Raw genomic sequence first — 15,090 nt, 5'->3', positions numbered from 1 at the left:
CGCTTGGATTTTGCCAAAAGGCACCCAAGATTCTCTGGTCTGATGAAACCAAAACTGAACTTTGGCCTGAATGCCAAGCGTCACATCTGGAAGAAACCTGGCACCATCCCTACGGTGAAGTATGGTGGAGGTGGCATCATGCTGTGGGGATGGTTTCAGCGGCAGGGATTGGGAGACTAGTCAGGATCGAGGGAAAGATGATCAGCGCAAAGGTCAGCGAGATCCTTGATGAAAACCTGCTCCAGAGCGCACAGGATGTCGGACTGGGGCCAAGGTTCACCTTCCAACAGGACAACGACCCTAAGCACACAGCCAAGACCACCTGGAGTGGCTTTGGGACAAGTCTCTGAATTTCCTTGAGTGGCTAAGCCAGAGCCCAGACTTGAACCCGATCGAACATCTCTGGAGAGACCTGAAAATAGTTGTGCAGCAATGCTCCCTAGACAATCTGACCAAGCTTGAACGGCTTTGCAGAGAAGAATCTCCCCAAATACAGGTGTGCCAGGATCGTAGTCGTCATACCCAAGCCTCGAGGCTGTAATAGCAGCCAAAGGTGCTTCAACAAAGTACTTAGTAAAGGGTCTGAATACTTATGTAAATTTGATGTTTATTTTTAATCAATTTGCACCAAGAAAAATGTTAACCCTTTTTCCTCACCAAGCAGCACTGCTTTTTGACACACTGCTCGCTTAACCTGGGAGCCAGCCGCACCAATGTGTCAGAGGAAACACCATCCAACTGGTGACCATGTCAGCGTGCATACGTCCAGCCCGCCACAGGAGTCGCGAGAGCGTGATGGGACAAGGACATCCCGGCAGGCCAAACCCTCCCCTAACCCAGACGATGCTGGGCCAATTGTGCGCCACCTCAGGTCTCCCGGTCGCGGCCTTTTGTTTCAGGTTATTGTCCTGCTGAAAGGTGACTTCATCTTCCAGTGTCCAGTGGAAAGCAGACTGAACTAGGGTTTCTGCTAGGATTTTGCCTGTACTGAGCTCCATTCCATTTCTACTTACCCTGAAAAACTCCAGTCCTTCACGATTACAAGCATGCCCATAACATGATGCTGCCACCACTATGCTTGAAATTATGGACTGTGGTACTGAGTCAGTAATGTGTTGTATTTGCTCCAAACATGCATAACGCTTTGTTCAGGACAAAAAGTCAATAGCTTTGCCCTTCTTTTGCAGTATTACTTGACGCAAACAGGATGCTGTTTAAATATTTTATTCTGTACAGGATTCCTTTTTGCTCTGTCAATTAGTATTGTGGAGTAACTACAAAGTTGTTAATCCATCCTCTTATAACCACAGCCATTAAACTAACTGTTTTAAAGTCCCCATTGGTCTCCTTCCTCTCCGGCAGCTGAGTTAGGAAGGGCACCTTTGTCTTTGTAGTGACTGGGTGTATTGATACACCATCCAACGTGTAATTAATAACTTCACCATGCTCAAAGGGATAGTCAATGTCTTCAAGGTGTCCTATGCGAGGCATTGGAAAATCTCCCTGGTCTTCGCGGTTGAATCTGTTTGAAATTCACTGCTCGACCTTACAGAATTTTGTTTGGGGTACAGAGGTAGCCATTCAAAAATCATGTTAGTCACTATTATTGCACAGAGTCTATGCAACTTGTGACTTTTTTATCAAAATGTTTACTCCTGAACGCATTTAGTTTTGCCATAACAAAAGGGGTTGAATACTTGACTCAAGACATTTCAGCTTTTCATTAGTTTGTACATTTTTTGAAAAACATTATTTCACTTTGACATTTTGGGGTATTGTGTGTAGGTCAGTGACGCAAAATCTCAATTTAAGCCATTTCAAATTCAGGCTGTAACAAAATATGGAAAAAGTCCAGGAGTGTGAATACTTTCTAAAGGCACTGTACTTCTCACAACCCCCCATATTTCATGTTTTTAACAGGAAGTATAGCAAAAACCAGTAAGTAATTGAAGCTTGAATTCCTCTTACAGGTCACTAACCCATATCAAAGTTTGTCTGGACAGGTTCATCAGTGGAAGTCTTACTTGGCATTCTCCAGCTTGTCCTCAGCTGCTAGGCTGCCAGTCTTGACCAGGTCATAGCTGATGCTGCCAGGTTGGATGGCATCAATCAGGTCCACCACTGGTAAACTGGTGCTGATCTCCTTGTCCTGACAATCAAGGGGAGAAGACCGTGTTAAATACCCACTTCGGAAATCAGTTCAAGTACTGTCAGAATTTGTGGTATGTCACATTAGGTCTGCTGATTAGATGTATTGACTGAATATCACTACAGAACATAGATGCATACTAAAACTGTAAAATAACTAAGAAAGAAAAGTATTAAAAATATAACCTAAATATATCAATAAAGCTTGACGAACCTTGAAGCTTGAGATCTTGGTTGTTTTTCCCGCCTCCGACAAGGTTGTATTGACCCATTTGACAATGATGTCATCATTAGCCATCTGGCCATCTCCCAAGTCCTCTAGTACATTCAGAGTATATCTAGGAGAGATGTCAAGTGTTTGCTAGCATATTGATCAGTTTCTGGTGCACTCAGCAGTGGTCAGCATGTAGTCACTGAAGGTCAGGCAAGAGTAAATGAAAAATAAAAATTCAACTTATTCATCAAGATCTGCTTAAGAACTAACATGAACAATATTCCAGTGCTGTTGCCTGGGGGCCAGCTTTACAAAACATTTTGCCCTATGCCGCCTTCTCTTATGACCCTGATTTACTGAGAAGCAACTGCATGTGAGAGCATGTCAAATATCACTGACACCACAGATCCTAGTACCGTACCAGAACAAACTGGGAATTCTAGTTGGTCCACACGCATCACCTACTTCAGCCCATAACCATGCCTAGCTGGACAAATGATAAAATAGCAACTTTGGGGATTGAAGTAACAATGCAAAGTTAAATTGGAGCAGCATATTTTTGGTTTCAGGAAACAGTGCCAAAATATTTGACAGTATATGACTGACGAAAACAAGACAATTGTGGTAAAATGTTCCTTTCAGCCCTCACCCTTTATCTTTATTTTACCTGAGCTCTTGTTTTTCCATAAACAACCAAAAATAAGAGCTAAATATTTTATCCCTGGCTATAAAAAGGTATGTTACATATTGATCTAAGCATGTGCCAAGACTCACCTCCTCATGAGCTGCCACAGCAGAGCCAGCGTCAGGGTGGCATTGCCATCGTTCAGGTCCTGCCCACCGATGCCAACCAGAGAAAACTTGGCCGTCCTCTTCCCTAGATCCACTGCATAGTTGCAGTTCTCCAACTGAGAGCAGACAAAACACAGTAGGAATCAAGAGAAACGACATTAGTCCCTCTCCAGAACTGGAATTGGAGCTGTGGTCTTTTGCTCTATGAGCTTCTGAATAGTTGAAAACAGAAACAGTCAATTCTGCAGTATTCTTTAGCATTCTTTCAAAGTAAAAATAAATGGAGGAAAATAGATTTTATTTGACAATGGTCAACCTTTTTCATGTTTGTCCCAATCTTGGGATATGGTGGCTTGTTGACTTTGTTGGTCCAGTCGACAGGTACTTTTATCTTTTCATAAAGCTGAAGGATGACCAAGGCATCTGCTAGGTCTCTATAGAGTAAAGCTAGTTATTTAGATTACTCATTGATAATAAATCCAAAGAAACCTTACCCTGTGTATGAACACCACTGGTAGGGAGCATGTTATCAGCAGTATGTCATTAGCATTTTAATTTTCCATGTAAGTCATTAGTTGAATTTGGTACATACCCATAGAGATGATTGACATGTGGGTTCACACCCAGGGAATTCATCCAGTTCCGGAATGTTCCCTCTTCTCGTGTCTCACCTAAAAAGAAAATAGAGCTGTGGAGTGATTAAGGCCTAGGGGAGTACAATGTATACTGAACAGAAAGCACACAGCAACCTCATGACCAACAGACTAGCTCAGAACCCACCTTCCAGCAGGCCCCAGTCAATGCCCTCTCCCTCAGGCTTGGTGAGAGCTGGGTACTTGTTGAAGAGATTGGCCACAAAGGCCAAGTTGAGTTTGGGGTTGCCAGAGACTACGTCAGCTGGGGTGACAAACTGGCGACAGTCCAGCCTGTCAGCCTGCTGAAGCATGTTCTCTGCCCTCTTCATGTCATCCTTCTCCTACAGGACAGACACCACAGGTTCATGGATCCCTTCTGAATTGTCTTAGCCATGTTATCTGTGTATGGAATTTGTATATTCGCCGTAAAAGTGCTTACACTGAAGCCTGCCATGCTGATTTCTGTGTGTGGCTGATCTTCGTCTGTGCATTTGGGGGAGATTTGGATGAGGAGGTGGAAATAGGCTCTGGAGTCCTGAAACAGAAATCTTGTTTCAATCTCAGCATTGGAAAGACAGAAACAAGCACACTGGGATACAAGGTTGTGCAGGCCACATGGGAACATAATGGACAGGTAGGTATGCAATGACCATGACAGAAAATATTACAGTACAATGACCTTGACACATGAAGCTATTGTCAATTCCTATACAGTAAGGAAGTTGATCTATGAAGTACCTTTACAGGTTGAAAGGTCTGTCCGCTAAAGAAAAGAGTCAGAAATAAATCAAAGCACAGGCATAATATATACAAATAAAACTTTAAAGAACTGTTCGCTTTGAAAGAATAGAAGGTTCAGAGTCCAGATTTGGATAAAGCCTTGTTTGAGGCACATTCATCATTATTTTATTTTGCTATTGTTCCAACACTTCTTTGTGAAGACGAGAATAGTATAACACTTAACCTTTAGACATATAGAAAGTGGACATGAACCATAAAGACAGTGCACTCACAGTATTCATACCCCTTCACTTCTTACACATTGTGGCATTACAACCTGAATTTAAAATTTATTAAATTGAGATGTCACTGGCAAGACCCCATAATATCAAAGTGTAATTGTTTTTTGACATTTATACAAATTAAAAAACCTTGAGTCAGTAAGTATTAACCCCTTTGTTAAGGCAAGCCTAAATAAGTTTAGGAGTAACAATTTGCTTAACAAGTCACATAATAAGTTGCATGGACTCACTTTGTACAATAGTGTTTAACATGAGTTTTGAATGATTACATAATCTCTGTACCCCACACATACAGATAATTGTAAGGGCCCTCAGTCGAGCAGTGAATGTACAACATATTCAACCACAAAAAGGTTTTCCCAATGCCTCAAAGGGCACCTATTGGTAGCAGACATTGACTATGCCCTTGAGCATGTCCAACTTTTTACACTTTGGATGATGTATCAATACACCCAGTCAATACAAAGATACAGGCGTGCTTCCTAACTCGGTTGCCAGAGAGGAAGGAAACTACTCAGGAATTTCACCATGAGGCTAATGGTGACAAAAACAGTTACAATGTAATGGTAGGAGAAAAACTGAGGCTGGATCAACAACATTGTAGTTACTCCACAATACTTACCAAATTAACAAGAGTGAAAAGGAAACTAAACTGCACAGATTTTAAAAATAATATTTGTTTGCAACAGGGCACTAAAGTAATACTGCAGAAAATGTGACAAAGCAATTCACTTTTTGTCCCGAATAAAAAGTTATGGGGCAAATCCAATACATTATCGAGTACCGCTCTACATCATTTTCAAGCATAGTGGTGGCGGCATCATGTTATGGGTATGCTTGTAATTGTTAACGACTGGGGTGTTTCAGGATAAAAATTAAAAAAGAAACAAACGGAGCTAAGCACCGGTTAAAATTCTAGAGGAAAATGTGCTTCAGTCTGCTTTCCACCAGACACTGGAAGATGAATTTACCTTTCAGCAGGACAATAGCCTAACAGTTTTGACTGAAATCTGCTAGAAAATCTTTGTCTTGCAATGATCAACAACCAATTTGACTAAGCTTGAAGAATTTGCACAATCCAGGTGTGGAAAGCTCAGAGTGTAACCCAGAATGACTCAACTGTAATAGCTGCCAAAGGTGATTTTAACATGTACTAACTAAGGTGGTTGAATACTTATCTAAATCAAGATTTTTTTATTCCACTGAGAGAATTATGTAGATCATTTACAAAAAAAGACAATGAAATCCATTTTAATTTCACTTTGTGATAAAATGTGGAAAAAGTCAAGGGGTGTAAACACGTTAAAGTCACTGTACATGGATTTTACACATCCATACCTTGATGTCCAAGCTGAAGTTACTGATTTTCTCCCAGCCAGCGTTCTCCAGGTGGAAGTTAGCCCAGCGCAGCAGCAGCTCCTCTGGAGACAGCTTCATCAAGTCCTCCAGGGTCTCTCCATCCCTCAGCAGAGCAGCCAGGGCTGAAGGAGACAGGGTCACAGGACATAGTCAGCTACATCACCACAACACTCACTGACCAGAGGTCTTCAGCCAGGAAAAAAATTAAAATAACTCCAACACTGAGGACAGACTAGCGTGACGTCACAATGTTGTGACATAAAAGGAAAGACATCTTCGATCCTTCTAATAGGTAAATGTACCGTGATGAGGAATAACATGGTTAAAAACCAGGTTCATGAGTCACCAATGATGTGATAGTGCTGTGAAAGTCCCTCACCTTCATTCCTGCTGAGCTCGATGTCAGCGAACAGGCCGATCTTGATGATTTGCCACAGCAGGCCCAGCACCAGGTGGGGCTTCCCCTCCCTAAGGTCCAGAGCCCCGATGTTCACCACGTGGCAGCCAATGGCAGAGGCAGAGTTCAGAGCAAGGTTCAGATTCTCCTGTGGGACGAACAGAAACAAAGACCGTTTTGAAGTACCGTTCACAAAAGAGAAACAAGGCCTTCCACATGTAAATTAAACAAACAGATGACAGTAATTATATATTTACAATAGCATAGCATGACTAAATCTAACAATCACTCAGTCAACTACAGTATATGACCAGTTTGGTTGAGTTTGTAAGGACCTGTATTGTGAACGGTGTCAGTTTTGTCTTGTTTATGGTCCTCTCATCAATCGTGTCTGGCACCGACAAGTTGATCATTTTACTACAGGAGCACATAAACAGCTGGTTTATGAGGGGTCCTAATGTTGGAAGACACCGGTATGCCCCATTTCAAACCACCATGTGTAAGGAAAAATAGCTGTGTTAGGGGCTGTAAGGCAGAAATTATACAGAACACAATTATATAAATCTATGGTACCAGAGAACGATGCCGTCGCCCAGGGCCTTGAAGAGGGAGTCTGAGTTGGGGTCCATGGGCAGGGCGTGCTTGCAGTCAGGGTCATTCTCCAGCGCTGTGTTGATCCAGTTGACAAACGCGTACCGTTCCTCCTCTGCATAGGGCAGCACAGAGAAACACCAAGCCAACAACTAGCACCACATAATACCAGTGGCGGTCGGTGCCGTTTAAAATGAGGGAGGACGATAAAACATTTCATACAGTATATTGGATGACTGTCATTCAGCCCCGGCCTGCAGGCTTGTAGCCCCGGCCTGCAGGCTTGCCCGGCCTGCAGGCTTGTAGCCCCGGCCTGCAGGCTTGTAGCCCCGGCCTGCAGGCTTGTAGCCCCGGCCTGCAGGCTTGTAGCCCCGGCCTGCAGGCTTGTAGCCCCGGCCTGCAGGCTTGTAGCCCCGGCCTGCAGGCTTGTAGCCCCGGCCTGCAGGCTTGTAGCCCCGGCCTGCAGGCTTGTAGCGGTCTGAATCGCCGTGTCTCCAGCCAGCCCAACCACTCACTGGACCCCTATTGATCACCCGGCTACGCATGCCTCTCCCTAATATCAATATGCCTTGTCCATTACTGGTTAGTGATTGTCTTACTTCACTGTAGAGCCTCTAGCCCTGCTCAATATGCCTTAACCTACCATTTAGTTCCACCTCCCACATATGTGGTGACATCACCTGGTATAAACATCTCCAGAGACAATCCCTCTCATCATTACTCAATACCTAGGTTTACCTCCAATGTACTCACATCCTACCATACCTCTGTCTGTACATTATGCCTTGAAGCTATTCTCTCATGCCCAGAAACCTGCTCCTTTTACGCTCTGCTCTGAACGCACTAAACAACCAGTCCTGTTAGCCATACCCTCATCCCACTCCTCCTCTGGTGATGTAGAGGTTAATCCAGGCCCTGCAGTGCCTAGCTCCACTCTTACGCCACAGGTGCTCTCATTTGTTGACTTCTGTAACCAGCCTTCCCTGTAGCTCAGTTGGTAGAGCATGGTGTTTGCAACGCCAGGGTTGTGGGTTCGATTCCCACTGGGGGCCAGCACAGAAAAAATAAAAAAAGTATGAAATTGTATGAAATGTATGCATTCACTACTGTAAGTCGCTCTGGATAAGAGCGTCTGCTAAATGACTAGATTTTAAATGTAACCGTAAAAGCCTTGGTTTCATGCATGTTAACATTAGAAGCCTCCTCCCTAAGTTTATTCACTGTTTTAGCACACTCGGCCAACCTGGATGTCCTAGCCGTGTCTGAATCCTGGCTTAGGAAGTCCATCAAAAACCCTGAAATTTCCATCCCTAAATATAACATTTTCCCGACAATATAGAACTGCCAAAGGGGGCAGTGTTGCAATCTACTGCAGAGATTGCCTGCAGAGTTCTGTCTTACCTTCCAGGTCTGGACCCAAACAACTAGAACTTATACTTTTAAAAATCCATCTTTCCAGAAACAAGTCTCACTGTTGCCACTTGCTATAGACCACCCTCTGCCCCCAGCTGTGCCTTGGACAGCATATGTGAATTGATTGCCCCCCCCCCAAATCTTCAGAGCTCATGCTGCTAGGTGACCTAAACTGCAAAATGCTCAACACCCCAGCCATCCTACAATCTAAGCTTGATGCCCTCAATCTCACACAAATGATCAATGAACCCACCAGGTACAACCCCAAATCCGTAAACACGGCCACCCTCATAGATATCATCCTAACCAACTTGCCCTCCAAATACACCTCCGCTGTCTTCAACCAAGATCTCAGCGATCACTGCCTGCATCTGTGATGGGTTTGCGGTCAAACAACCACCCCTCATCACTGTCAAATTCTCCCTAAAACACTTCAGCGAGCAGGCCTTTCTAAGCGACCTGGCCCGGGTATCGTGGAAGGATATTGACTTCATGCCGTCAGTAGAGGATGCCTGGTTATTCTTTAAAAGTGCTTTCCTCAGCATCTTAAATAGGCATGCCCCATTAAAAAAAATTAAAAATAAAAATAAAACATTCAAAAAAAAAGGAACCAGGAACAGATATTCTCCTTGGTTCTCTCCAGACCTGACTGCCCGGCACAAAAAAACATCCTGTGGTGTTCTGCATTAGCGTCAAACAGTCCCCGTGATATGAAACTTTTCAGGGAAGTTATGAACCAATACACACAGGCAGTTAGGAAAGCAAAGGCTAGCTTTCTCAAACAGAAATTTGCATCCTGTAGCACAAACTACAAAAAGTTATAGAACACTGAAGTCCATGGAGAATAAGAGCACCTCCTCCCAACTGCACTGAGGCTAGGAAACACTTACCACCGATAAATCCACAATAATTGAGAATTTCAATAAGCATTTTTCTACAGCTGGCCATGCTTTCCACCTGGCTACCCCTACCCCGGGCAACAGCCCTGCGCGCCCCATAGCAACTTGCCCAAACCTCACCCACTTCTCCACCCAATTCCAGATAGCTGATGTTCTGAAAGAGCTGCAAAATCAGGACCCCTACAAAATCAGCCAGGCTAGATAATCTGGACCCTCTAAAATTATCTGCTAAAATTGTTGCAACCCCTATTACTAGCCTGTTCAACCTCGTTTTCATATTGTCTGAGATTCCCATAGATTGGAAAGCTGCTGCAGTCATCCCCCTCTTCAAAGGGGGAGACACTCGAGACCCAAACTGCTGCAGACCCATGTCTATTCTACCCTGCCTTTAAGGTCTTTAAAAGACAAGTTAACAGATTACCAAACATCTCAAATCTCACCGTACCTTCTTCGCTATGCAATCTGGTTTCAGAGCTGGTCATGGGTGCACCTCAGCCACACTCAAGGTACTAAACGATATCATAAGAGACATTACTGTGCAGCGGTATTCATCGACCTGGCTAAGGCTTTCGACTGTCAATCACAACATTCTTATTGGCAGACTCAACAGCCTTGGTTTCTCAAATGATTGCCTCGCCTGGTTCACCAACTACTTCTCCGATAGAGTTCAGTATGTCAAATCGGAGGACCTGTTGTCCGGACCTCTGGCAGTCTCTATGGGGGTGCCACAGGGCTCCATTCTCGGGGCGACTCTTCTCTGTATTCATCAATGATGTCGCTTTCGCTGCTGGTGATTCTTTGATCCACCTCTACGCAGACGACACCATTCTGTATACCTCTGGCCCTTCTTTGGACACTGTTAACTAACCTCCAGATGAGCTTCAATGCCATACAACTCTCCTTCCGTGGCCTCCAACTGCTCTTAAACGTAAGAAACTAAATGCATGCTCTTCAACCGATCGCTGCCCGCACCTGTCCGCCCATCCAGCATCACTTCTCTGGACGGTTCTGACTTAGAATATGTGGACAACTACAAATACCTAGGTGTCTGGTTAGACTGTAAGCTCTCCTTCCAGACTCACATTAAACATGTCCAATCCAAAATTAAATCTAGAATCAGCTTCCTATTTCGCAACAAAGCATCTTTCACTCATGCTGCCAAACATACCCTTGTAAAACTGACTATCCTACCGATCCTCGACGATGTCATTTACAAAATAGCCTCCAACACTCTACTCAGCAAATTGGATGCAGTCTATCACAGTGCCATCTGTTATGTCACCAAAGCCCCATATACTACGCACCACTGTGACCTGTATGCTCTCGTTGGCTGGCCCTCGCTTCATATTCGTTGCCAAACCCACTGGCTCCAGGTCATCTACAAGTCTCCGCTAGGCAAAGCCCCGCCTTATCTCAGCTCACTGGTCACCATAGCAGCACCCACCCATAGCACGCCCTCCAGCAGGTATATCTCACTGGTCACCCCCAAAGCCAAATCTTCCTTTGGCCACCTTTCCTTCCAGTTCTCTGCTGCCAATGACTGGAATGAACTGCAAAAATCTCAGCTGGAGACTTACCTCCCACACTAGCTTTAAGCACCAGCTGTCAGAGCAACTCACAGATCACTGCACATAGCTCATCTGTAAATAGCCCATCCAATCTGCCTCATCCCCATAGTGTATTTATTTAGCTCCTTTGCACCCCAGTATCTCTACTTGCACATTAATCTTCTGCATATCCTACCATTCCAGTGTTTAATTGTTATTTTGTAATTACTTTGCCACCATGGGCTATTTATTGCCTTAACTCGCTTATCCTACCTCATTTGCACATGCTGTATATAGATTTTCCTACTGTATTATTGATTGTATGTTTATTCCATGTGTAACTGTTGTGTCGAACTGCTTTGCTTCATCTTGGCCAGGTCGCAGTTGCAAATGAGAACTTGTTCTCAACTAGCCTACCTGGTTAAAGGTGAAATAAAAAATGTAATTCCATTCACCCAGCTCAAGGTAACATCGATAGATTTAACCTACATGATACTTGAATTTCCCTACACCCATCATGAGGTTGCTACAACCTAGCCTATGAATGAAAGTTAATTCAACTTGTGCATGTAATGTTTTTAGTAATCAGGGTGACAGTGACACATTCAACACCGTGCTGCACACACTTTCCTGCATCTAGCTGATCTAGGGGGAAATCATTAGTACAGCTGAAAACGAGTTTATTGGACAAATTCAGGTAAGTTTCTCCATTCCGTTTAAGAAACTTTTCAACAGAAACTGCAGAATGAATACACCCCTGATCACACAAATGCAGTTCACTTTCATAGCAGCCACACAAACAGCATGATCACTTTGAATGTTGTAATTCCTCCTCACCTTTTCCTGTCACTTGTGGACCTCAGCAGTCTGACCAGGTGAAAACCTTTTTAAACCAAATATCATAACAGCTAGACAAAGCCGACATAGTTGTCACCACATTATATAACGTCAGAGTCAACATTGCTAATATAACGCATTAGTAAACCCGCTACAAATCATGCAGTACAGTCAGCAAAGCACTTTAGCAGTCACACCGGTGGGCCCCGGTAGCAATAAAATCAAACAATTCTTACCTTGGAAAAATGCCAGTGTTGGATAACATAGCCAGCTAGCTAACACAGGAGCCATCTGAGTCAGGTGTTCGAGTAGGCTAAACTAGCTAGCTCTCTTCCATTTTTGAAATGTATTCTTTCAAAACTGTTCAACTATTGTCTCAGACAACTACTCACCACATACGCACTGCCAAATGTAGCTTGTGCTTTTAGTACTAGATTCATTATCTGATCCTGATTAACTGACATTTTGTCCAGCCAAAGCTGCAAAAGCACTGATAGGATGTCCTCCAACCTCCGGAAGTTGTTAATTGTGTAAGTCTATGGAAGGAGGTGAGAACCAAGCACTTACTAGGTTTGTATTGAAGTCAATGTACCCAGAGGATGGAAACTAGCTGTCCTCTCCAGCTACACCGTGGTGCTACCCTACAGAGTGCTGTTGAGGCTACTGTAGACCTTCATTGCAAAACTGTTTTAATCAATTATTTGGTGATGAATATATAGTTATCCCGAAAGAATTATAGCTGTAATATTCACTATTTTTATGAAATTCACCAAGAATTGACCGCCCCTTCCTCATCTGAGGAGTCTCCACTGCTTCATACACATGGTTTGTCACTACACAGGAATAATCTTTGATGACATCCCAGAAACCCAGTTATTGTTTTCAATTGACTAATCAATACACTGAAATTCGAGACAGACAGGGCATCTACCTAAACTCATGAGTAAGGTTCCCCTAGATTAAAGCAAAGACCCTACATATACGCAATACAACATACTGTAATGCAATGACAGAAGCGGTAGGAGATGCTGTGAGCAGCTCACCAGAGAAGGAGTGTTGTGTTCCCTCGCTGGATTGCGTAGATGTCCCGCCTATGGCCAGGATCCCCTCCTTCCTGTTAATGGCCTTCCGAAAGCTTTTAGCAATGTCACTGCTCTTCAACTCCTGGAATATCTGCAGTAGAGAGGGCAAAGTGCAATCAAATCAAATGTAGCCCTTCTTAGATATCAGATGATCTAAGGGCCATCTCAGTGCTGTACAGAAAACCGGCCTAAAACCCCAAACAGCAAGCAATGCAGGTGTAGAAGCATTTAAGCTCCCACAAGCCACGACTTACCTCAAGATCTTAATACAGTTATGATTACATTATGAGGATTACTACAAGAGAAATCTGTATAAAAAGGAATCGTCTCATCATCTCCCCAGTCAGTTGCACGAGTCTTTACAAAAATTCTGTAATTATATTCAGTAAGGTCCTCACTGGGAAGAGGCCATATGGTAACAAAAACACCAGTGTTTACCAGGAAGCTAAGTGCCTCTGTGTACCAAACATTTGATCCTCCTTTGTAAGAAGTCAACATATTATGGGATACTGTATGCTGAACGGCCAGGGGAAATGCTTTTGGAAATAAGGATACAAGGTGGGGTGTAGGTTGGGTTAGAAAGACATTTGTCAATGGCCTAAAATCTATACAGGAGCCAAAGTTTGAGTCAAGTAAATCAACATTTTAGTATTCACAGGCCCCAACATCTCTAGAGTTGCTGACCTGACACCTGCTGGTCTCAGTAGTCAGTCACCACCAGCTACTCAGCCTGGAATTGAGTGACAAAAGTGTACGCCACAAACATCGGATCATGTAGCGTTAGTTAGCTTTAGGATTGCAAAGCTAAATTAGAAACATTTTCCATGGGAAGTTAAGCAAAATTCCTGGGCTTAAATTCAGAAGAAAAAAAAAAGATAGCTGTATGTAACTGGCTCACCTCTGATGCTCACAGGCAATGTGTATTGGAAGAGATTTCTGAATGTTCTTCACCCAGCATACACCCCTCCAACCAGACATGCTTTATCTAATCTTTTGCTGGATGCAGAGCTCAGAGTTCAAGTGAAGGTCAAGCAAATCATAGAGAAAGCAGACTATTGCAATCATCTCTGATGGGTGGTCGGCAAGAACTCTTGAACTACAACTCCGCCCCTAAACAAGTATTCTACAAGAGCACAGACAAGGGACAGACACACCGGTCTTTACGTTGCAGATGAGCTGAAGGCAGTCAATGACCTTGGACCACAGAAGGTATTTGCACTGGTGACAGACAATGCTGCGAACATGAAGGCTGTGGAGGAGTCCTACCCTCACATCACACCCATTGGCTGTGCTGCTCATGCACGGACTCTGCTCCTCAAAGACACTGAAAACAATGGATGCGCTCTACAAGAGGGCCAAGGAAATGTTTACCTTTATTTTAACTAGGCAGGTCAGTTAAGAACAAATTCTTACTTTCAATGACTGCCTTGTTCAGGGGCAGAACGACAGATTTTTACTTTGTCAGCTCGGGGATTCGAACTTGCAACCTTAAGATCACTAGTCCAACGCTCTAACCACTAAGCTACCCTGCCGCCCCAAATGGTTAGGTATGAAGGGTGAAGGGTCATCAAGTTATAGCAGCAATTTACCTCACCAAGCAAAGTGAGAAGAATAAGAGAACCACATTGAAGCTGCCCAGCAACACCCGTTGGGGTGGTGTTGTCATCATGTTTGACAGTCTCCTAGCGGGGAAGAGGTCTCTCCAAGAAATGGCCATATCATAGTCTGCCTATATAGACAGCCCCATCAAGAGGATCCTCCTGGATGACATTTTGGGAGAGAGTGGAACCTATTGCAGTAGCCATTTCACGGATTGAGGGAGACAATGCCATCTTGTCTGATGTTCAGACTGCCTGCAGATGTAAGAGAAGAAACCTGTACTGCCCACTTCACTGTTGCGCCAAGCAGAGGAAACTGCAGTTCTGAAATACATCAAAAAGCATGAAGACTTCAGCCTGAAGCCCATACACGCCGCAGCCTACATGTTGGAACCCAAGTATGCTGGCAAGACCATCCTGTTTAGTGCAGAGATCAACAAGGCCTATGGTGTCAACACTACTGGTGTTGCCACCTTGGGCTGGATGAGGGCAAGATTCTTGGTAGTCTGGCGAAGTACACTTTCAAGCAAGGGCTTTCGGATGGAGATGCAATATG

General features: G+C 43.9%; 1 protein-coding gene across 4 annotated transcripts in view; it reads right to left on the bottom strand.

Moving 5' to 3' along the window:
* The window catches only part of LOC106567809 (plastin-3), a 28,739-nt gene that overhangs the window by 2,240 nt on the left and 11,409 nt on the right, over positions 1-15,090 (bottom strand). For 3 of the 4 annotated variants that reach the window (XM_014137565.2, XM_014137566.2, XM_014137564.2), the window contains exons 4-15: positions 12,898-13,027; positions 7,141-7,273; positions 6,903-6,984; positions 6,550-6,715; positions 6,150-6,292; positions 4,229-4,324; positions 3,935-4,130; positions 3,747-3,825; positions 3,471-3,588; positions 3,137-3,270; positions 2,363-2,486; positions 2,025-2,149 (exon numbers count right to left, since the gene is read on the bottom strand). In XM_014137565.2, coding sequence (XP_013993040.1) covers positions 2,025-2,149; positions 2,363-2,486; positions 3,137-3,270; positions 3,471-3,588; positions 3,747-3,825; positions 3,935-4,130; positions 4,229-4,324; positions 6,150-6,292; positions 6,550-6,715; positions 6,903-6,984; positions 7,141-7,273; positions 12,898-13,027 — 1,526 coding nt within the window. Of the gene's footprint in view, positions 1-2,024; positions 2,150-2,362; positions 2,487-3,136; positions 3,271-3,470; positions 3,589-3,746; positions 3,826-3,934; positions 4,131-4,228; positions 4,325-6,149; positions 6,293-6,549; positions 6,716-6,902; positions 6,985-7,140; positions 7,274-12,090; positions 12,840-12,897; positions 13,028-15,090 lie in introns of those variants that run through there. The other variant, XM_045692302.1, reaches the window with a different exon arrangement.

This window comes from Salmo salar, chromosome ssa13, assembly GCF_905237065.1.
Source record: "Salmo salar chromosome ssa13, Ssal_v3.1, whole genome shotgun sequence".
Classification (NCBI taxonomy): domain Eukaryota; kingdom Metazoa; phylum Chordata; class Actinopteri; order Salmoniformes; family Salmonidae; genus Salmo; species Salmo salar.
The sequence above is the reverse complement of the archived record's forward strand: the minus strand, read 5'-3'. Positions and strand labels throughout refer to the sequence as shown.